Consider the following 22673-nt stretch of genomic DNA (forward strand, 5'->3'; position numbering starts at 1 on the left):
GCAGGAAATGGGTCTCATGGACAGGGTGAGCTCGAAAAGGTCATGAAGGGAGATCGGAGAAAAAATGGAAAAAGATGCGAGTTCAGGGCTAGGGCAGGGGACTTCCTTGGAGGAAGTTTGGCCCAGTGGACTCGGGGAAGAAAGGGAAGAGACAGAGGCAGCCGAACGGATGATCTCAATCTTAGAGACAAAGAAGTCCATGAGCTCCTCACACTTATTGTCAGCGGTAACACTAAGGTTCCCTCATTTCAAGACGGAAAATCCCACGTTTTCTCCAGTCATTACTCTGTCCTTGGATGCTCGAGATCATCCTTGGGGCTCTTTGTACCACCTCTTGTGCGTGTCGGCACCCTTTGTATTTCACTGACCAGAACGGGACACGGCACTCAAGGCTAAAAGTAGAATAGCTTTGCACAGCGCTGTCTTCATTTAGGGTAGGGGACGGTTTAAGCTGAGTGAGCCTTGCCCTTGCTGCCCTCCTGTTGACTGCCTCTGGGCCTTTTCAGAGACCCGCTAAGTTCGAAACACACAATTTCCGCGCACAGGGCCTGCCCTAATGACGTCAACACATCGCCAAGCGACCATGACCGACCTGCGCCCGCTCGTGCTGCCGCTGCCGCTGCCGCTGTGTCGCCGCTCGGGTCCACTTCCGCCAACCTCCCGGCTGCCCGCGGCGCTTGCGCAGTGAGTGTTGCTTGTGAGGGATGCCGGGAAAATCATAACCGCTCCTTTCGGCCCCCGCACAAGTGACATTGAGGACGCTGCCTGTTTGGGATTCCGCAGGGTCCTCGAGTCCGATCGTGGAAGAGACATTAAGGACACAACTTCTGACTTTACCACCATAATAACAATCTTTAATAATGACAAAATTGAAACTCTAGCAGAATTATAATCTGTCCTGTCGTGATAGAGCCACGGCACAATTTTACTTAGAGAGCTGAAGATAACTTAAATGACAGCACAACATAGACCTTTCAAGATTTGTTCATTAGGAACAATAATTACTCACTTTAATTTAAAATGTTTTTATGCATATCACTTTTTTTAAAAACACAGCTTTATTAGTTTAAGTAACCTTATAATCCGTGTTATACTTTTATATGTTATAAATCTCTGACTTGACGACTCCAACACATTCCTGGCTGGTCTCCAACATTCTATCCTATGTAAACTTGAGGTCGTCCAAAACTCGGCAGCCCAGGTCCTAACTCGCACCAAGTCCCGTTCATCCATCACCCCTGTGCTCGCTGACTTGCATTAACCAGGACTAATTCCTGGTTAAACAATGCCTCAATTTCAAAATTCTCATCCTTGTTTACAAGGCCCTCTATGGCCTAGCCCCTCCCTATCTCTGTAATCTCCTTCAGCCTCTCAACCCCTCGAGATACCTGCACTTCTCAAATTCTGCCCTCTTGAATATCATTGATTATAAATACTCAACCATCGGTGACCGTACTGCCTGGGCCCTAAGTTCTGGAACTCCATCCCTAAACCTCTCTACCTCTCTTTCCTCCTTTAAGATGCTTCTTAAGACCTACCTATTCGACTAAGCTTTTGGTCATCTGCCGTAATTTCTTCCTATGTGGCGCCGTGTCAATTTTTTTGTGTGTCTTATAACATTCTGTGAAGCGCCTTGGGATGTTTTACTATGTTAAAAGCGCTATATAAATGCAAGTTGTTGTTGCACCACCATTTTATTCATGTTGACAAAGCTTTACATCCCACTCCAAAGACTTGAGCACATAATCTAGGCTGACACTTCAATGCAGTACTGAGGGAATGCTGCACTGTTGAAGGTGTCTTCTTTAGGCTGAGATGCTAAACTGAGGCTCCGTCTGCCCTGTCAAATGGATGTGGAAGATCCCATTGTACTATTCAACAAAAAGCAGGGGCATTCTCCTGCTGCCATATCCAACATTTATCTCTCAATCAACATCACTAAAAACAGATGATTTGATCATTATACAATGTTCTTTGTGGAACCTTGCTGTGCACAAATTGGCTGCCACATTTCCAAATTACAACAGGTTGTATACTTCAAAAGTACTTAATTGGCTTTAGGAGGTCCGAAGGTCATGAAAGGCACGATATAAATGCAAGTTATTTCTTTTTCTAAGCAGACCTGCTGAGTGTGACTCATTAGGAGATAAAGTCAGTGGTCACTCATTTTAGTTTAAAACTACATTCTGATTAATGTCACATTTAAAAATTGCTTTAACTTGCTTGGCAATCTGCCCCTTTTGCTGATCATAAATCTTACCTGTAACATTTTCCCAATGCCCACTGCTCTGCCTGGGGTTAGCCATATTAATTACCTTTACATCTTCACTGTCTTTTTGTTTCTTTCTGTAGGCAGTATTTAAAGGGTAAACATTTTTTATTATTTGATTTTTTTCACATAATAATCAGTTGCAGATTAACAGAACTGAAAAAGTATGCACTTATTTTAGGTCTTACTTAGTTATAATCTGTCATTACAGACCAATATATAATGCTAGCTAAATTTAATTACTTTTAGCTAAGTGCATTTCAGTAGCCAACCCATAGTGCATTTGAATTCAAAGACAGCAGCTCGTTTTAGCATTCAGACTCTGGAAATTAGCTCATTATTGCAACCTCTTTAATTGTTATGGACTTCATGTCTGTGCTCTGTCATGCAAATTAAACTACCATGTATATTTCTTATCACATTTATTAGAAAATAGTGAAAAAAATGGCAAGATGTGAAAGTAAAGCCAACAAATCTTTCATTAAATTTAGCTGGAAAAAACTTTCTTTATCATGTGAGCAAGATCTTTTGGATTGAATTAATAAATGGACATGGTAGAAAGATTTGCAACTTATTTAGTTTTATTTGCAGTTTATATGATTTCTGGTAGAATCTTGTGTATTGCACTCTTTTCTGAGAAACAATAATTCAGATACTGTCTATTGCAATTTATCTGTGCAACTACCAATACACTAATCAACAGCAACTTGCATGTATATAATGTCTTTAATGTAGATAAAACATCCCAAGGTGCTTCACAGGGGCTTATTAAAAAGTCGGATGCTGAGATAAAGAAGAAGATATTATGAAGGGTGACAAAAAAGCTTGGTCGAAAATGTGGGTTTTAAGGAAAGTCTTAATGGAGGAGAGGGAGGTTGAGAGGCGGAGAAGTTTAGGAAAGGAATTGTAGAACTTAAGGCCGAGGTGGCTGAAGGAAGGTTGCCCATGGGGGGGCAAAATTAAAGGGGTGGGGGAATGCCCAGGTACAGATAATTTATGGATTGTAGGGATGGAGGGGGTTAAGAGATAGAGAGGGAGAAGGCCATTAAGGGATTTAAACATGAGGGGGAGAAATTTAAATTGGAGGTAATATGTCCTTACAAATGCACAAGAGGCCCATACTAGAGAGACGGTCACTCTGTGACCAGTAACCTTTATTAGCCAGCACTGAAGTGGAGAAGATGGGTGGAGCTTTCCTTTTTATACCTGAAAATCCAGGTTAGGAGTGTCTCCCACAAGTTCACCACCTAGCGGTCAATGTTCTCACGGTGTACAACTTAGGTCAGTTTATACATGGATTACAATGACAGTTGAATACATGACATCACCTCACCCTCAAAGTCTTGCTGGGATCACAGGTTGAGTCTCTCTGGTGGTTTACGCTCCCTTGTAGAGCGCCTGAGTTGGGGCTCCGGTTGTTGGGCGCTGGCCTGAGTGTCTGTGTCAGGCTTGTCCGGACTGCTCACAGTGACTGGGCTCTCCTCCACTTGGTTCCGGTGTTTGGTCACCTGTGGTGGAGTGAACTCTACAATGTGTTCTTTCTCTGCTTCTTCTATGGGGTTGCTGAACCTCCTTTTTGTTTGATCCACGTGTTTGCGGCAGATTTGTCCATTGGTAAGTTTAACTACCAGAATCCTATTCCCCTCTTTAGCAATCACAGTGCCTGTGAGCCATTTGGGCCCTGCAACGTAGTTGAGGACAAAGATAGGGTCATTGACATCAATACATCGTGCCCTCGCATTCCCGTCATGGTAGTCACACTGTGAACAGCGCCTGCTCTCAACAATTTCTTTCATGGTGGGGTGTATAAGGGATAACCTGGTTTTGAGCGTCCTTTTCATTAGCAGCTCTGCGGGTGAAACCCCTGTGAGCGAGTGTGGTCGGGATCTATTGGCCAACAGGAGGCGTGATAAGTGGCTTTGTAGGGAACCCCCTTAGATTCTGAGCATCCCCTGTTTGATTATCTGCACTGCTCGTTCCGCCTGGACGTTTGAGGCCGGCTTGAACGATGCCGTTCTGACATGGTTGATTCCATTTCCTGACATGAAGTCCTGGAATTCAATGCTTGTCATTGTCGCTGACCAAGACGTCCGGTAGACCATGGGTGGCGAACATTGCCCATAGACTTTCTATCATGGCAGAGGTTGTGCTTGAATTGAGGATGTCACACTTGATCCATTTGGAGTAGGCGTCTACTACAACCAAAAACATTTTACCCATGAAAGGACCTGCGTAGTCCACATGGATGCATGACAATGGCTTGGCTGGCCAGGACCAGGGGCTAAGGGGGGCTTCCCTGGGTGCATTGCTCAGTTGGACACATGTGTTGCACTTGCGAACACAAAGTTCCAGGTCTGCATCTATCCCGAGCCACCAAACGTGTGACCTGGCAATTGCCTTCACCATGACAATGCCCGGGTGCTCATTGTGGAGTTCTCGGATGAACGCCTCTCTGCCCATCTGGGGCATGACTACTTGGTTTCCCCATAGTAGGCAATCGGCCTGAATCAAGAGTTCATCCTTGCGCCTGTGAAATGGTTTAAATTCCTCAGGGCATTCCCCGTACGTGGCTGCCCAGTCCCCATTCAGGACACATTTCTTGACTAAAGACAGTAGCGGGTCTCTATTCGTCCAGCCTTTGATCTGACGGGCTGTCATTGGTGAGTCTTCGTTTTCAAAAGCTTCAACAGCCATGACCATCTCAGCAGCATGCTTAGTTGCCCTCTCGTTGGTGGCTAGTGGGAGCCTGCTGAGTGCTTCGGCGCAGTTTTCACGCCCGGTCTGTGCCGAATGGTACAGTCATAGGCGGCTAACATGAGTGCCCACCATTTGCATTTATGGTCTTGTTGTCGGCCAAAAGGGACGTTAGGGGTTTGTGATCTGTCTCCAGCTCAAATTTCCTGCCAAACAGGTACTGGTGCATTTTTTTACTGCATATACACATGCAAGCGCTTCCTTTTCTACCATCCCGTAGCCCCTTTCTGCCTGGGACAGACTTCTGGAGGCATAAGCTACCGGCTGTAACTGACCCTTGGCATTAACATGCTGCAACACACACCCGACCCCATAGGACGACGCATCGCACGTTAAAACAAGTTTCTTACATGGGTCATATAGCGTTAGCAGATTGTTGGAGCATAACAAATTGCGTGCTCTATCAAAAACCCTTTCCTGGTTGTCCCCCAGACCCATTCGCGACCTTTGCGTAGGAGCACATGTAGCGGCTCTAACAGCGTGCTCAATTTAGGAAGAAAGTTACCAAAATAGTTCAGGAGCCCAGGAACGAACGCAGCTCCGTCGTGTTACGGGGTCTGGGTGCTCTCTGAATCGCTTCCGTTTTGGACGTGGTAGGTCTGATCCAGTCTGCTGCTACCCTCATCCCCAGGAATTCTACCTCTGGAGCTAGGAAGACGCACTTCGCCTTTTTCAGTTGCAGACCTACCCGGTCCAGTCTGTGTAGCACCTCCTCCAGGTTGTGGAGGTGTTCTTCAGTGTCACAATCCGTGATGAGGATGTCGTCTTGAAAAACTACCGTCCTTGGAATCAACTTGAGGAGACTTTCCATGTTTCGTTGAACGATCGCGGCGGCCGAGCGAATTCTGAACGGACATCTGTTGTACTCAAACAACCCCTTGTGTGTCGTGATGGTGGTCAGCTTCATCAACTCACTCGCCAGCTCCTGGGTCATGTAAACTGAGGTCAGGTCCAATTTTGAAAAAAGTTTTCCACCGGATAGTGTCGCAAAGAGGTCCTCCGCCTTCGGTAGCAGGTACTGGTCTTGGAGTGACACCCAATTGATGGTGGCCTTGTAATCACCACATATCCTGACTGACCCATCCGCCTTGAGCACCGGCACAATCGGGCTCGCCCAGTCACTGAATTCGACTGGCGAGATGATGCCCTCCCTCAGCAGGCGGTCCAATTCGCCGTCTATCTTTTTCCGCATCACGGATGGCACCGTGCTGGCCTTGTGGTGTACTGGCCTGGCGTCCGGGTTTATGTGAATCACTACCTTGGTCCCCATGAAAGTGCCAATGCCAGGTTGAAATAGTGAGTCAAATTTTTCCAGGACCTGTGAGTATGATATTCGCTCCACAGAAGAAATTGCATTGACATCGCCCCATTTCCAGTTCATGACAGCAAACCAACTCCTCCCCAGTAGTGCGGGACCATCCCCCGGAACAATCCAGAGTGGCAACCTGTTCTCCGAACTTTTGTGGGTCACGACTACCGTGGCGCCGCCGAGCACCGGAATGATCTCCTTTGTATATGTCCGTAGCTGTGCGTCAATCGGCAATAATTTTGGTCTCCTGGCCTTGGACGTCCACAACTTGTCGAACTGTTTGATACTCATCAGGGACTAGCTGGCCCCTGTGTCTAGCTCCATTGATACTGGGATGCCATTGAGGAGCACTTTCATCATCATCGGTGGTGTCCTGGTGTATGAACTGTATTTTTGCTCCACATGAACTCGCTTAACTTCAGCTTCCAGCGAGTTCCCCCAGTGTCCATTTGGCCTCGTCCAGTCGATCGTCTCTGACTGTCTCTGTAACTGTCCTTCAACGCACCATTGGCAGGTGCTGATGGCCCCATTACTGGCCGCATTGTCCCTTGCGATGGCATGAATCGCCGTTCAGCTAGCCATTGTCTCTGTTGAATTCCCCGTTTGGGTTTGACTACATGCTCGGGCATGTCCAATTGCCCCTGTCTGCCTGGAGAACTGTGTGCTGCATTAACAATGTTGACTCCCTGTCCATTTGCTGCATTTAAACCAAGATTTTTGTCAAACATTATTCTGGTCTCTTCCTTCCCTGAGATAAATGTCTGGGCCATCAAAGCCGCCGTTTCCAGGGTCAAGTCTTTGGTCTCAATCAGTTTCCTGAAAACCCCAGCGTGCCTGATGCCCTCAGTAAAAAAGTCTCGCAGCATCTCCGCTCTGCATGCATCTGGGAACTTACATAGGCTCGCCAGTCGCCGGAGGTCTGCCACGAAGTCTGGAACGCTTTGCCCTTTTCACCACGGTGCGTGTAAAACCGGTGTCTCGCCATGTGCATGCTGCTTGCCACTTTAAAGTGTTCCCCGATCAACTTACTGAACTCTTCAAAAGTCTTGTCCGCTGGCTTCTCTGGCGCTAGAAGGCCCTTCATCAGGGAGTACGTCCTGGATCCACAAACCATCAGGAGATGAGCCCTGCGTTTGTCGGCCGAATCCTGTCCCAGCCATTCCTTAGTGACGAAACTTTGCTGTAGTCTCTCAATAAAATCGTCCCAATCATCACCAACACAGTACCTCTCTTCTGTGCTGCTAGTGGCCATGCTCATGTGGTTTAAATCCCAGTTTCTCATCATCAATAATATGTCCTTACTATACAATACAAATGCACACGAGGCCCATACTAGAGAGAAGGTCACTCTGTGACCAATAACCTTTATTAGCCAGCACTGAAGTGGAGAAGATGGGTGGAGCTTCCCCTTTTATATCTGAAAGTCCAGGTTAGGAGTGTCTCCCACAAGTTCACCACCTAGTGGTCAGTGTTCTCACGGTGTACAACTTTGGTCAGTTTATACATGGATTACAATGACAGTTGAATACATGACAGGAGGCACTGGGGGACTGGGTGCCAATGTAGATCAGTGAGGAGTAGGGTAATATGTGAGCAGTACTTGGTGCTTGGTAGTATATGAGTAACAGAGTTTTTGAAGAGGGGCTTTCACTTGCAGTCAATGTGTCCAAGTTTTGTCTCTGCTGCAGGAGATCATCTGCCTAAAAGAGAAGATTGACCAATTGACATATTTGGTGGATTTCCCGACTTGGACGAAAGGTAAGTCTTCAATTTTGGGCATTGATATCAACGGATCTTTTACCACTTTGGATTCTTTTCTTACTCCAAACAGCTATGCCCCGCTTTGTGATTTGGAGAACACAACAGGTAGTGAGGTCAGCACCAGTGACACTGAACCTCAATGCTCATATCAGCATCTTGGAAAAGGCAAGGGAAAGGCTGCAAAGTCCAAGAGGACGTTATCTGAACAGCATCGGGAAATCCTCATGGGTGACTTAATCATCAGGCACACAGAAAAGGGGTACAAGGGTAGTAGTCTCCAGGATATTACCAGTCATGTCCAGATCAATGGAGAGGAATAGCCTAATCATAGGGATCAACATCTGGCTTTGGGGCCTCTGCAAATAGAAGAAGCTTCACTTCATCGAGAATTGGGAGGTGTTTGCTGCACAAGGTAAATTGTTTAGGAGGGACGGCTTCCATCTTAACTTCTTGGGAGCTAAAAGGCTGGCAGAGGGTGTAGAGCATGCTTTCACAAATCATTTAAACTAATTCAGCAAGGGGATAGTGTAGATAAGTTCACAGTTAGCCTTACTGTACATGATAATTACATAGATGCTAAGCATGAAAATAAACCAGATAGGAAGCAAACAAGAATGAATAACTTTTAGAAATTAGATGGGAGATTTTTAAATTGCTTTTATGTAAAGGCAAGGAATGTTAGAAGCAAATTGTTAGAATTGCAAGGCTATGCTGTGATGGAGAATTTAGACATATTGTGTATGTCTGATACATGGCTAGATGAAAATGGTGGGACAGAATGGGACAGAACTTCACCTAAAGGGCTACAAAGGTTTCAGAAAGGATAGGGTAGGTCAAAGGGAAGGTGGGGTTGCTATTTTTATCAGTTAGAATCTAACAATCTAATAGCTAAATAGAGACTTGATATTGCTTCTTCAGGTACACCTGAAGCTATCTGGATTCGAGTGGACAGCGATTAATTATCGGTAATTGTTATAGGCCCCTGGGTCAGACATGTGAACCTGATGAGTTGTTATGGAAACAGATCGCAATGCTTTTAATATAAAATATTTATAGAGCAGTAGAGATCCCCGCCCACCTATATGCTTCAGAGACATGGACTATGTACAGCAGGCACCTCAAAGCACTGGAGAAGTACGACCAATGTTGTCTTCGCAAGATCCTGCAAATCCATTGGCAAGATAGGCACACCAACGTCAGTGTTCTCGGTCAGGCCAACATCCACAGCATCGAAGCATTGACCACACTCAATCAGCTCCGATGGATGGGCCACATCGTCCGCATGCCCGATACTAGACTCGCAAAACAAGCGCTCTACTCAGAGCTCTGAAACGGCAAGCGAGTCCCAGGTGGGAAGAAGAAATGCTTCAAGGACACCCTCAAAGCCTCCTTGAAAAAGTGCAACATCTCCACTGATCCTGGGAATCCCTGGCCCAAGACCGCCAAAGTGAAGGAGAAGCATCCGGGAAGGTGCCGAACACCTTGAGTCTCTTCGCCGGGAGAATGCAGAGGCCAAGAGCAAACAGCAGAAGGAGCACACGACAACCCAAGCACCCCACCCGCCCGTCCCTTCAACCATCCCCTGCCTCACTTGTGACAGAGACTGTAGATCTCACATGGGTCTCATCTGTCACCTGAAAACTCGTATTAGTGTGGAAGCAAGTCATCCTCGACTCCGAAGGTCTGCCTAAGAGAGAGAGATAAAATGCCACCTTTGTCTGGTGGGTGATTTTAATTTTCTTGGCATACAGTGATACAATGGTTTACCTGCTGCTGTGGTGGGAAGTCGTGCTGAAAAATGTACTGAAAATAAACAAGACTGTTTCCTGACTCAACATGTTAATCAAGTAACTAGAGATAATCATGTATTGGATCTGGTGTTTAGTAATGAGCCTGACCTTGTATCAGGCCTCCATGTGAGGGAACATCTGGCCAACAGTGATCACAACATTATACGGTTCCAATCGGCTAGCAGAACTAAAGGTATTTTTTTTTTTTAATTTTTCGTTGCCAATCTTTCCAATTCTTTGTCAAATCACAAACGCCAGAGGTCACCTTGCACACATCAAGGATCACTCTGCGCCAATGCTCTTAGCCAAAAGGCCTAGAGCCACTGCACCGTTCCTGGAAGTACTGCAATACTAGGTTCGTGCCATGGAGGTGGATGGGTCAGGTCCCCCACACACCTCCGTGGAGGTGGATGGGTCAATCCACCCCACCCACCTCCTATTTCCAAAAAAGCAAGCATATACCTTCCTGATCCAGGGAGAACCACCTTGGGGTTATGGTGGTTACTCCCCTGTCAGGTCAGTTACGCATGATCTTAGCCAAAAGGCCGAGAAGCGATACTGAGAACCTGCAACTCGTACCAGATTTCAGAAGAGTAAACTTCTCCAGAATGGCAGATGATTTGGAACGGGTAAATTGGGTAACCCTCCTCGGTGGTGATGATACCAATGTTGAATATAAATGGAAAGTTTTTAAGAACAAGATTAAAAATGTGGAAAACAAACATGTGAAGATCGTATGCAGGTACAGCAAGTGATCAGGAAGGCCAATGTTGGAATCAATTATCAAAGACGTAATAGCAATGCATTTGGAAAGCAGTGACAGGATTGGTCCAAGTCAGCATGGATTTATGAAAGGGAAATCATGCTTGACAAATCTTCTAGAATTTTTTGAGGATGTAACTAGTAGAGTGGACAAGGGAGAACCTGTGGATGTGGTGTATTTGGACTTTCAAAAGGCTTTTGACAAGGTCCCACACAAGAGATTAGTGTGCAAAATTAAAGCATATGATATTGGGGGTAATGTCTTGACGTGGATAGAGAACTGGTTGGCAGACAGGAAGCAAAGAGTAGGAATAAACGAGTCCTTTTCAGAATGGCAGGCAGTGACTAGTGGGGTACCGCAAGGTTCAGTGCTGGGACCCCAGCTCTTTACAATATACATTCATGATTTAGACGAAGGAATTGAGTGTAATATCTCCAAGTTTGCAGATGACACTAAGCTGGGTGGCAGTGTGAGCTGTGAGGAAGATGCTAAGAGGCTGCAGGGTAACTTGGATAGGTTAGGTGAGTGGGCAAATGCATGGCAGATGCAGTATAATGTGGATAAATGTGAGGTTATCCACTTTGATGGCAAAAACAGGGAGGAAGAATATTATCTGAATGGTGACAGATTAGGAAAAGGGGAGGTGCAACAAGACCTGGGTGTCATGATACATCAGTCATTGAAAATTGGCATGCAGGTACAGCAGGCGGTGAAGAAGGCAAATGGCATGTTGGCCTTCATAGCGACAGGATTTGAGTATAGGAGCAGGGGGAGGGCTTACTGCAGTTGTACAGGGCCTTGGTGAGGCCACACCTTGAATATTGTGTACAGTTTTTGTCATGTATTCAACCAGCATTGTAACCCATGTATAAACTGACCTAAGTTGTACACCGTGAGAACACTGACCACGAGGTGGGAGACACTCCTAACCTGGACCTTCAGGTATAAAAGGGGAAACTCCACCCACCTTCATCACTTGAGTGCTAAAGAATAAAGGACAGATCACAGACTGATCTTCTCTCAAGCATGGGCCTCGTGTGCATTTATACTGTGTAGTAAGGACGTATCAATGGCGACAAGAAACTGGGATTTAAACCACGCGAGCATGGCCACTAGCAGAACAGACGAGAGGTACTGTGTTAAGGAATGGTTGGGACAGAGATTCAACATTGTTAAAGCAGCACACAGTTCTCCAGGCAGACAAGAGCAGTCAGGCATGCCCCAACATGTAGTCGAACCCAGAGGGGGAGTTCGACAGAGACAATGGCAAGCTGAACAGCGATTCACACCATTGCAAAGGACAATGCGGCCAGTAATGGGGCCATCAACACCTGTTAATGGTGCACTCAAGGACAATAACAGGGGCAGTCAGGGACGATCGACTGGCAAGGGACCTTTTGTTTCAAACCGCAACTCATGCTGGAGGCGTGGAGGCACACACTCAGCCGGAGTTTGCAGAGATGAGCAAAATACCTGCAGAAATTGCAGAAATGGACACTGGGGGAAATCGCTGAAAGCTGAAGTTCAGCGAGTTCATGTGGAGCACGTATACAGTTCATACACCAGGAAGCCACCGATAATGATGAAAGTGCTCCTCAATGGCATCCCAGTATCAATGGAGTTAGACACGGGTGCCAGCCAGTCCCTGATGGGTATCAAACAGTTCGAAAAGTTGTGGGCATCCAAGGCCAGCAGGCCAAAATTATCGCCAATTGATGCACAGCTACGGACTTACACAAAGCAGATCATTCCGGTGCTAGGAAGCGCCACGGTAGTCGTGACCCACAAACATTCGGAGAACAGCTTGCCACTCTGGATTGTCCCAGGGGACGGTCCCGCACTACTGGGGAGGAGTTGGCTTGCTGTCATGAACTGGAAATGGGGCGATGTCAATGCAATTTCCTCTGTGGAGCGAGTATCATGCTCACAGGTCCTGGACAAATTTGACTCATTATTTCAACCCGGCATTGGCACTTTCATGGGGGCCAAGGTAGTGATTCACATAAACCCGGACGCCAGACCAGTACACCACAAGGCCAGAGCGGTGCCGTATGTGATGCAGGAAAAGATAGAAGGCGAATTGGACCGCCTGTTGAGGGAAGGCATCATCTCGCCAGTCGAATTCAGTGACTGGGCGAGCCCGATTGTGCCGGTGCTCAAGGCAGATGGGTCGGTCAGGATATGTGGCGATTACAAGGCCACCATCAATCGGGTGTCACTCCAAGACCAGTACCCGCTACCGAGAGCGGAGGACCGCTTTGCGACGCTATCCAGTGGCAAACTTTTTTCAAAATTGGACCTGACCTCAGCTTACATGACCCAGGAGCTGGCAACAGAGTCGATGAAGCTGACCACCATCACGACACACAAGGGGTTGTTTGAGTACAACAGATGTCCGTTCGGAATTCGCTCGGCCGCCGCGATCTTCCAACGAAATATGGAAAGCCTCCTCAAGTCGATTCCAGGGACGGTGGTTTTTCAGGACGACATCCTCATTACGGGTTACAATACTGAAGAACACCTCCACAACCTGGAGGAGGTGCTACGCAGACTGGACCGGGTAGGTCTGCGACTGAAAAAGGCGAAGTGCGTCTTCCTAGCTCCAGAGGTAGAATTCCTGGGGATGAGGGTAGCAGCAGATGGGATCAGCCCTACTGCATCCAAGGCGGAAGCGATCCAGAGAGCACCCAGACCCCGTAACACGATGGAGCTGCGTTCGTTCCTGGGGCTCCTGAACTATTTTGGTAACTTTCTTCCCAAATTGAGCACGCTGCTAGAGCCGCTGCATGTGCTCCTATGCAAAGAGCGCAAATGGGTCTGGGGGGACAGCCAGGAAAGGGCTTTTAATAGAGCACGCAATTTGTTATGTTCCAACAATCTGTTAACGCTAAATGACCCATGTAAGAAACTTGTGTTAATGTGCGATGCGTCGTCCTATGGTGTCGGGTGTGTGTTGCAGCATGTCAATGCCAAGGGTCAGTTACAGCCGGTAGCTTATGCCTTCAGGAGTCTGTCCCAGGCAGAAAGGGGCTACGGGATGGTAGAAAAGGAGGCGCTCGCATGTGTATATGCGGTAAAGAAAATGCACCAGTACCTGTTTGGCAGGAAATTTGAGCTGGAGACAGATCACAAACCCCTAACGTCCCTTTTGGCCGACAACAAGGCCATAAATGCAAACGCATCGGCCCGCATAGGCACTCACGTTAGCTGCCTAAGACTACACAATTCGGCACAGACCGGGCACCGAAAACTGCGCCGATGCACTCAGCAGGCTCCCACTAGCCACCACTGAGGGGGCTACTGAGCATGGTGCTGAGATGGTCATGGCTGTTGAAGCTTTCGGAAGCGAAGGCTCACCCGTGACAGCCCGTCAGATTAAAGTCTGGACAAATAGAGACCCGCTATTGTCTCTAGTCAAGAAATGTGTCCTGAATGGGGACTGGGCAGCCACGTACAGGGCATGCCCTGAGAAATTTAAACCATTTCACAGGCGCAAGGATGAACTCTCGATTCAGGCCGATTGCCTACTGTGAGGAAACCGCGTAGTCATGCCCCAGATGGGCAGAGAGGTGTTCATCAGAGAACTCCATAATGGGCACCCAGGCATTGTCACGATGAAGGCAATTGCCAGGTCACACGTTTGGTGGCCAGGGATAGACGCAGATCTGGAACTTTGTGTTCGCAGGTGCAACACGTGTGCTCAGCTGGGCCATGCGCCCAGAGAAGCCCCCCTTAGCCCCTGGCCATGGCCCGCCAAGCCTTGGTCACGCATCCATGTGGACTACGCAGGTCCTTTCATGGGGAAAATGTTTTTGGTTGTAGTAGACGCCTACTCCAAATGGATCGAGTGTGACATTTTAAATTCAAGCACATCCTCTGCCACGGTAGAAAGTCTACGGGCAATGTTCGCCGCCCACGGTCTACCGGATATCTTAGTCAGCGACAATGGCCCGTGCTTCACAAGCACTGAATTCCAGGACTTCATGGCAGGCAATGGAATTAACCATGTTAGAACGGCACCGTTCAAGCCAGCCTCAAATGGCCAGGCAGAACGAGCAGTGCAGATAATCAAACAGGGGATGCTCAGATTCCAAGGGGGTTCCCTACAAACCCACTTATCATGCCTCCTGTTGGCCTATAGATCCCGACCACACTTGCTCACAGGGGTTCCACCCGCAGAGCTACTAATGAAAAGGACGCTCAAAACCCGATTATCCCTTATACACCCCATCATGAAAGAAATTGTCGAGAGCAGGCGCCAGTCACAATATCACTACCATGACAGGAATGCGAGGGCGCGATGTATTGATGTAAATTATCCTGTTTTTGTCCTCAACTACGCTGCAGGGCCCAAATGGCTCGCAGGCACTGTGGTTGCCAAAGAGGGAAATAGGATTCTGGTAGTTAAACTTACCAATGGACAAATCTGCTGCAAACATGTGGATCAAACAAAAAGGAGGTTCAGCAACCCCATAGAAGAAGCAGAGGAAGAACACGAGATAGAGTTTAGTCTACCACAGGTGACCAAACACCGGAACCAAAGGGAGGAGAGCCCAGTCACTGTGGGCAGTCCGGACAGGCCTGAGGCACTGCAAACAGCAGACACTCAGGCCAGCGCCCAACAACCGGAGCCCCAACTCAGGCGCTCTACAAGGGAGCATAAACCACCAGAGAGACTCAACCTGTGATCCCAATAAGACTTTGGGGGGCGAGGTGATGTCATGTATTCAACCAGCATTGTAACCCATGTATAAACTGACCTAAGTTGTACACCGTGAGAACACTGACCACTAGGTGGGAGACACTCCTAACCTGGACCTTCAGGTATAAAAGGGGAAGCTCCACCCACCTTCATCACTTGAGTGCTAAGGAATAAAGGACAGGTCACAGACTGACCTTCTCTCAAGCATGGGCCTCGTGTGCATTTATACTCTGTAGTCAGGACGTATCAGTTTTGGTCTCCTAATCTAAGGAAGGACATTCTTGCTATTGAGGGAGTGCAGCGAAGCTTCACCAGACTGATTCCTGGGATCTCAGGACTGACATATGAAAAAAGACTGGATCGACTAGGCTTATATTCACTGGAATATAGAAGAATGAGAGGGGATCTCATAGAAACATATACATTTCTGACGGGATTGGACAGGTTAGATGCAGGAAGAATGTTCCCGATTTTGGGGAAGTCCAGAACCAGTGGTCACAGTCTAAAGATAAGGGGTAAGCCATTTAGGACCGAGATGAGGAGAAACTTCTTCACTCAGAGAATTGTGAACCTGTGGAATTCTTTACCACAGAAAGTTGTTGAGGCCAGTTCCTTAGATATATTCAAAAGGGAGTTCGATGTGGCCCTTACGGCTAAAGGGACCAAGGGATATGGAGAGAAAGCAAGAATGGGGTACTGAAGTTGCATGATCAGCCATGATCATATTGAATGGTGGTGCAGGCTCGAAGGCCGAATGGCATACTCCTGCACCTATTTTCTATGTTTCTATGTTTCTATAATGTATAACTTAGGTACATGCAGTGTTATGCATGTGGACAAGACAAATGCTTAACATTCACACACCCTTCAGGGAAAGACATTAAAGATGGTGGGGATAGAAAGAGAATTGAGCTTTCTAGAGCATACATCCTTAAAGGTACATGAGCAGTGTCATGTAGTGATGGATAGAACAAATAGGGTGTTGGGTGTATCCATAGGACAACTGAGTATAAGATGAAGCATACTGTTTTTTCTTTGGACAAGACCTTAGTCAGGACACATTTGGAATACGGTGTCCCGTTTTGGTCTCCTCACATGGTGGGTGATATTAAGACACTTGAAAGGATGCAGATGAGGACCACTAGACTAATTATGTCTAAAGCCTCTTAGTTATCAAGATAGGCTAAAAGATTTGGAACTCTATACCATCGAGCAATGTAAACTTAGGGGCATCTGATTGAGGTTTATAAGATAATGAAGGGAATAGACAATGTTCCAGCTGACAGTTTATTTAAATTAAAAAGTTTAGGCAGGACCAGGGTCACAAATTTAAGTTGTATAGGGCTAGATCTAGGTTAGACGTCAGGAGGTGGTTCTTTTCCCAGAGAATAGTAGACCTCTGGAACAAGCTGCCGTTTCGTGTGGTGGATGCAGACTCACTGAATTCAGTGAAAGCTGGATTTGTTTTTGACTGGGGTGGAGATCACCTCTTACAGAAGGTAGGTACTGCAGGGAATTCAAGGCCAGCGTGATCTCCTGGACTAGTTTTGATCGCCTAGATGGGTCGTAGAGGAATTTCCCAGATTTTTTCCCCCCAAATTGGCCTGGGTTCTTTACCTGTTTTTTGCCTCTCCCAGGCGATCACATGGTTTCGGGTGGGGTGGAGTGCATATGTTGTGATACACACCGTATCGCAATAGTGTGGGACTGGCTCGATGGACCAGATGGCTTTTACCTGTCTGTCATTGTTCATATGTTTGATATTGGGTTGGAAGCTCATCTCAGGCTTGAATAGGATGCTGAAGTTGCAAAGAGTCTAGTTCAGCATGAGACAGTAGCTAGGGAGGGGATAGAATCAGTAGCGAGGGAACAGAGTTTGTGGCAGAAACCGAAGACAATATCTTCGGTCTTGCCAGTGTTTAGCTGGATTTCCCTTTCATAAAACCATATTGACTTGGCCTAATCATGTTACGATTTTCTAAGTGTCCCAATACCACTTCCTTAACAATGGATTCCAGCATTTTCCTGATGATTGATGTCGGGCTAACTGGCCTGTAGTTCCCTGTTTTCTTTCTCCTTTCTTGACTAGCGGTGTTACATTTGCTACCTTCCAATCCGCTGGGACCGTTCTAGAATCTAGGGAACTTTGGAAGATCAAAACCAATGCATCCACTGTTTCTGCAGCCACCTCCTTTAGAACTCGAGGATGTAGGCCATCGCGTCCAGGGGATTTGCCAGCTTTTAGTCCCATTAGTTTCTCTAACACTTTTTCTCTATTTATATTAATTACATTAAATTCCTCATTCTCATTAGACCCTTGGTTCTCCACCAGTTTTGGTATGCTTTTTGTGTCTTCTCATCATCATCATAGGCAGTACCTCGGAATCGAGGAAGACTTGCTTCCACTCTTAAAATGAGCCCTTCGATGGCTGAACAGTCCAATACGAGAGCCACAGTCCCTGTCACAGGTGGGACAGATAGTCGTTGGGAAAGGGTGGGTGGGACAGGTTTGCCGCACGCTCTTTCCGCTACCTGTGCTTGATTTCTGCATGCTCTCGGCAATGAGACTCGAGGTGCTCAGCGCCCTCCCAGATGCACTTCCTCCACTTAGGGTGGTCTTTGGCCAGGGACTCCCAGGTGTCAGTGGGGATGTTGCACTTTTTCAGGGAGGCTTTGAGGGTGTCCCTGTAACGTTTCCTCTGCCCACCTTTGGCTAGTGTGGAGACAGATACAAAATATTTGTTCAACGTTTCTGCCATTTCCTTATTCCTCATAATAATTTCTCCTGTCTCAGCCTTTAAGGCACCAACATTTACTTTTGCAACTCTCTTCCTTTTTACATACTTGCAGAAACTCTCACAATCTGTTTTTATATTTCTTGCTAGTTTTCTCTCATGTTCTATTTTTTTCCCTTTTTATCAATTTTTTGCTCATTCTGAAATTCTCCCAATCCCAGGCTTACTACTATTCTTCGTAACATTATAAGCTTCTTCTTTCAATCCAATGCTATCCTTAGCTGCTTTAGTTAGCTACGGATGGATCACTTTTCCCATGGAGTTTATGTTTCTCAATGGTATGTAATTTTGTTGAGCTATTTCTTTAAATGCTAGCCACTGCTTATCTACTGCCATACCATTTAATCTATTTTTCCAATCTACCTTAGCCAAGTCACCCCTCATACTTGTGTAATTGGAATTTAAGAATCTAGTTTTGTACTTACTCAAGTTACTCTCAAACTTTGTGAAATTCTATCATATTGTGATCACTCTGACCCAGAGGAACCTTTACTATGCGATTGCTAATTAACCCTGTCTCATTACATAATACAAGATCTAAGATAGCCTGTTCCCTGGTGGTTCTATGATGTATTGATCTAGGAAACTGTCCCGAATGCTTTCCATGAACTCGTCCTCCAGACTACCTTTGCCAATTTGATCTGTCCAGTTTATATGAAGATTAATGTTCCACAATGTAATGTCTGTAGCTCCACACTGTGGACGCCTGTGTTACTGCAGCTAGTGGTGTAAAATAAAGAGCAGGTCACCTGACCAGCAGGTCAGAAGTTTCAGGAACCTGCAGCCATCTTACATGTTGTGTGTTGTGTGCTCTCTGAAGATATCACATTTGGCAATGAGAATGGGATGTAATCGGATAATACAAAGCTGAAATTTTTGTTGGTGAAGGATTCAGCCAGCCGACAGAGAGACTTGAGAGCTTCTCTGTATTTGGAAACAGCTCCAAATCCGAGGTAAATTATGAGCACACTTGGTTAAACTGCCAGAGACAAAATGGCTGCCCCAGTGGGAGTTATAGGGCATTTGGGGGCATTTCAACGTGACTGTGAAAGTTTCAGAGCATATGTGGATCGGTTAGAAATGTTTTTCACTGCAAATAATATCATCGAAATCCACGGTAGTGAAGACAATAACCGGGTGGTGTTGGAACGAAAAAGAGCTATATTCTTAACTGAGGCCAGGCCCGAGTTGTATGAAATGCTGATAAGTTTGCTTGTGCCTGACAAGCCAAAGGATACAACGCTGAAACAGATTCTAACTACGTTAGAACAACATTACAGCCCCGTCCTGTTAGAAATTGCTGAAAGTTATCGTTTCAGAATACGAAATCAGAAGGCCCAAAAAAATATCAGTGAGTACATTGTAGCATTAAAAAAGCTACCTATTCTCTGTAATTTCGGCGACTTTCAGAACCAAGCATTGTGAGACCGCTTTGTTTGTGGAATGAAAAATGATGCGATCGGAAGAAAGTTATTGACAACGCCTAACTTGACTTTTGAATTAGCGTGTCAGACAGCTAGGTCGATGAGCATAACCGACCAATATTCCCAAGAATTTCATACTAATTTCAGTCATCAGACAACTGAGGTGAATCGCTTGCAGGTTCAAAGTAAAAGGTGGTAGGGCCCCAAAGTCTCAGAAACTGGAAATGTGAACAGAGCATTGACATCCTGCTTTCGGTGCCTGGGACAACACATTGCTCAAAGTTGTCCATATGTGAAGGCAGAGTGTTTCTTCTGCAGGAAAACTGGCCATCTTGTGAAGGCATGCCGACTGAATGGTAAACCAGCTTTCAAAATTATGAGTAGAAATCCCCAGAGGCTATATAGCATGGAAGAACAACAACAGGATGAGGAGAAGTTAGAGTTAAATGTCATCACAAGCACAAGGTTAATGGATGGCGAATCGAAAACTATCATAATCCACATAGATGTTGCAGGATTCAAGATACCCATGGAAATCGACATTGGTGCATCCATGAGTTTCGTACCGGAGTTGCTATACCCCTCGACAAATTGGAGCATTTCCCATTGAAAAAAGCCAAGATAGAGCTGCGAGGCTGTCACTGCTTTGCAAATGCGCTGCTATTTCATCTTTAATGATTGATTCCAACATTTTCCCCGCTACTGTTGTCAGGCTAACCGGTCTATAATTGCCCGTTTTCTCTCCCTCCTTTTTTAAACAGTGGTGTTACATTAGCTACCCTCCAGTCCATAGGAACTGATCCACAGTCAATAGACTGTTGGAAAATGATCACCACTGCATCCTATTTCTAGGGCTACTTCCTTAAGTACTCTGGGATGCAGACTATCAGGCCCCCGGGATTTATCAGCCTTCAATCCCATCAATTTCCCTAACACAATTTCCTGCCTAATAAGGATATCCTTCAGTTCCTCCTTCTCACTAGACCCTCGGTCCCCTAGTACATCCGAAAGGTTATTTGTGTCTTCCTTCGTGAAGACAGGACCAAAGTATTTGTTCAATTAGTCTGTCATTTCTTTGTTCCCCATTATAAATTCACCTGAATCCAACTGCAAGTGACCTACGTTTGTCTTCACTAATCTTTTTTTCTTCACATATCTACAGAAGATTTTGCAGTCAGTTTTTATGTTCCCGGCAAGCTTCCTCTCGTACTCTATTTCCCCCCTCTTAATTAAACCCTTTGTCCTCCTCTGCTGAATTCTAAATTTCTCCCAGTCCTCAGGTTTGCTGCTTTTTCTGGCCAATTTATATGCCTCTTCCTTGGATTTAACACTATCCTTAATTTCCCTTGTTAGCCACGGTTGAGCCACCTTCCCCGTTTTACTTTTACTTCAGACAGGGATGTACAATTGTTGAAGTTTATCCATGTGATCTTTAAATGTTTGCCATTGCCTATCCACCGTCAACCCTTTAAGTATCATTTGCCAGTCTATTCTAGCCAATTCACGCCTCATACCGTCAAAGTTACCTTTGCTTAAGTTCAGGACCTTAGTTTCTGAATTAACTGTGTCACTCTCCATCTTAATAAAGAATTCTACCATATTATGGTCTGTCTTCCCCAAGGGGCTTCGCACAACAAGATTGCTAATTAGTCCCTTCTCATTACACATCACCCAGTCTAGGATGGCCTGCTCTCTAGTTGGTTCTTCGACATATTGGTATAGAAAACCATCCCTAATACACTCCAGGAAATCCTCCTCCACTAGTTTGGTTAGCCCAATCAATATGTAGATTAAAGTCGCCCATGATAACTTTATTGCACACATCCCTTATTTCTTGTTTGATGCTGTCCCCAACCTCACTACTACTGTTTGGTGGTCTGTACATAACTCCCACAAGTGTTTTCTGCCCTTTGGTATTCCGCAGCTCCACCCATACCAATTCCACATCTTCGAAGCTAATGTCCCTCCTTACTATTGCATTAATTTCCTCTTTAACCAGCAACGCCACCCCGCTACCTTTTCCTTTCTGTCTTTCCTTCCTAAATGTTGAATACCCCTGGATGTTGAGTTCCCAGCCTTGGTCACCCTGGAGCCATGTCTCTGTGATGCCAATTACATCATATCCGTTAACTGCTATCTGCGCAGTTAATTCGGCCACCTTATTCCGAATACTCCACGCATTGAGGCATAGAGCCTTCAGGCTTGTCTTTTTAACACCCTTTGCCCTATTGAAGAGGTAGTATGTTATTTAGATGACATACTAATTTCAGCACCAAATAGGCAAATTCATAATAACATATTGAATGAATTCCTCAAATGGCTAGAGAAGCACAGAGTACGAGTGTCTGCTCGCAAGTGTGAGTTATTTCAAAAATCTGTGGAGTACTTAGGGTACAGAGTAGATAAAGATGGTTTACATCCAACCAAAGAAAAACTGGATGCAATTAGAAATTCACCCACTCCCAAGAATGTCACTGAACTTCATTCATTTTTGGATCTTTTGAACTATTATGGGAAGTTCCTACCAAATTTAGCTACAGTATTAAATCCACTGAATGACCTATTGAAAAAACAGGTTCATTGGAAGTGGTCAAAAGAATGCGATACAGCATTCAAGGAATGTAAAAGCAACTTGGTAGCGAGCACCCTGTTAGTTCACTATGACGTATCTCAGGAGATTAAGCTAGCATGTGATGCCTCTCCGTATGGAGTTGGGGCAGTAATCTCTCATGTATTATGTAGTGGGGAGGAGAGACCAATTGCTTTTGCTTCATGCACTCTCAGTGCCAGTGAGCGTAATTATGCGCAAATCGAAAGGGAAGCTTTGGCATTAATTTTGAGGGTCAAGAAGTTCCACAAATACTTGTATGGTCATAAGTTTACTCGAGTTATGGGCCATAAACCCATGATAGCAATCCTCCATCCGAAGTCCCCAGTTCCAACATTAGCTGCAGCCCGAATGCAAACATGGGCTTTGATTTTATCAGCATATGCATATGATATTGAATACAGATGAGCAGCTGATCACAGTAATGCTGATGCTATGTCTAGATTGCCTTCCCCATCACAAGTTACACCCAATAGGGAAGAGGTGTTCTATTTTTCA

General features: G+C 45.9%; 1 protein-coding gene and 1 non-coding gene across 6 annotated transcripts in view; both read right to left on the reverse strand.

Annotated features, from left to right (window-relative positions):
• Positions 1-22673, reverse strand: part of mrpl36 (mitochondrial ribosomal protein L36) — a 112870-nt gene that overhangs the window by 4537 nt on the left and 85660 nt on the right. For all 5 annotated transcript variants that reach the window (XM_070880764.1, XM_070880763.1, XM_070880760.1 and 2 more), the window contains one exon: positions 2261-2346. In XM_070880764.1, coding sequence (XP_070736865.1) covers positions 2261-2346 — 86 coding nt within the window. The remainder of the gene's footprint in view (positions 1-2260; positions 2347-22673) is intronic.
• Positions 10243-10440, reverse strand: LOC139264922 (U2 spliceosomal RNA). The gene has a single exon (XR_011593423.1). It is a non-coding gene; the product is annotated as a U2 spliceosomal RNA (small nuclear RNA).

The sequence above is a fragment of the Pristiophorus japonicus genome, chromosome 5 (assembly GCF_044704955.1).
Source record: "Pristiophorus japonicus isolate sPriJap1 chromosome 5, sPriJap1.hap1, whole genome shotgun sequence".
Lineage (NCBI taxonomy): Eukaryota > Metazoa > Chordata > Chondrichthyes > Pristiophoridae > Pristiophorus > Pristiophorus japonicus.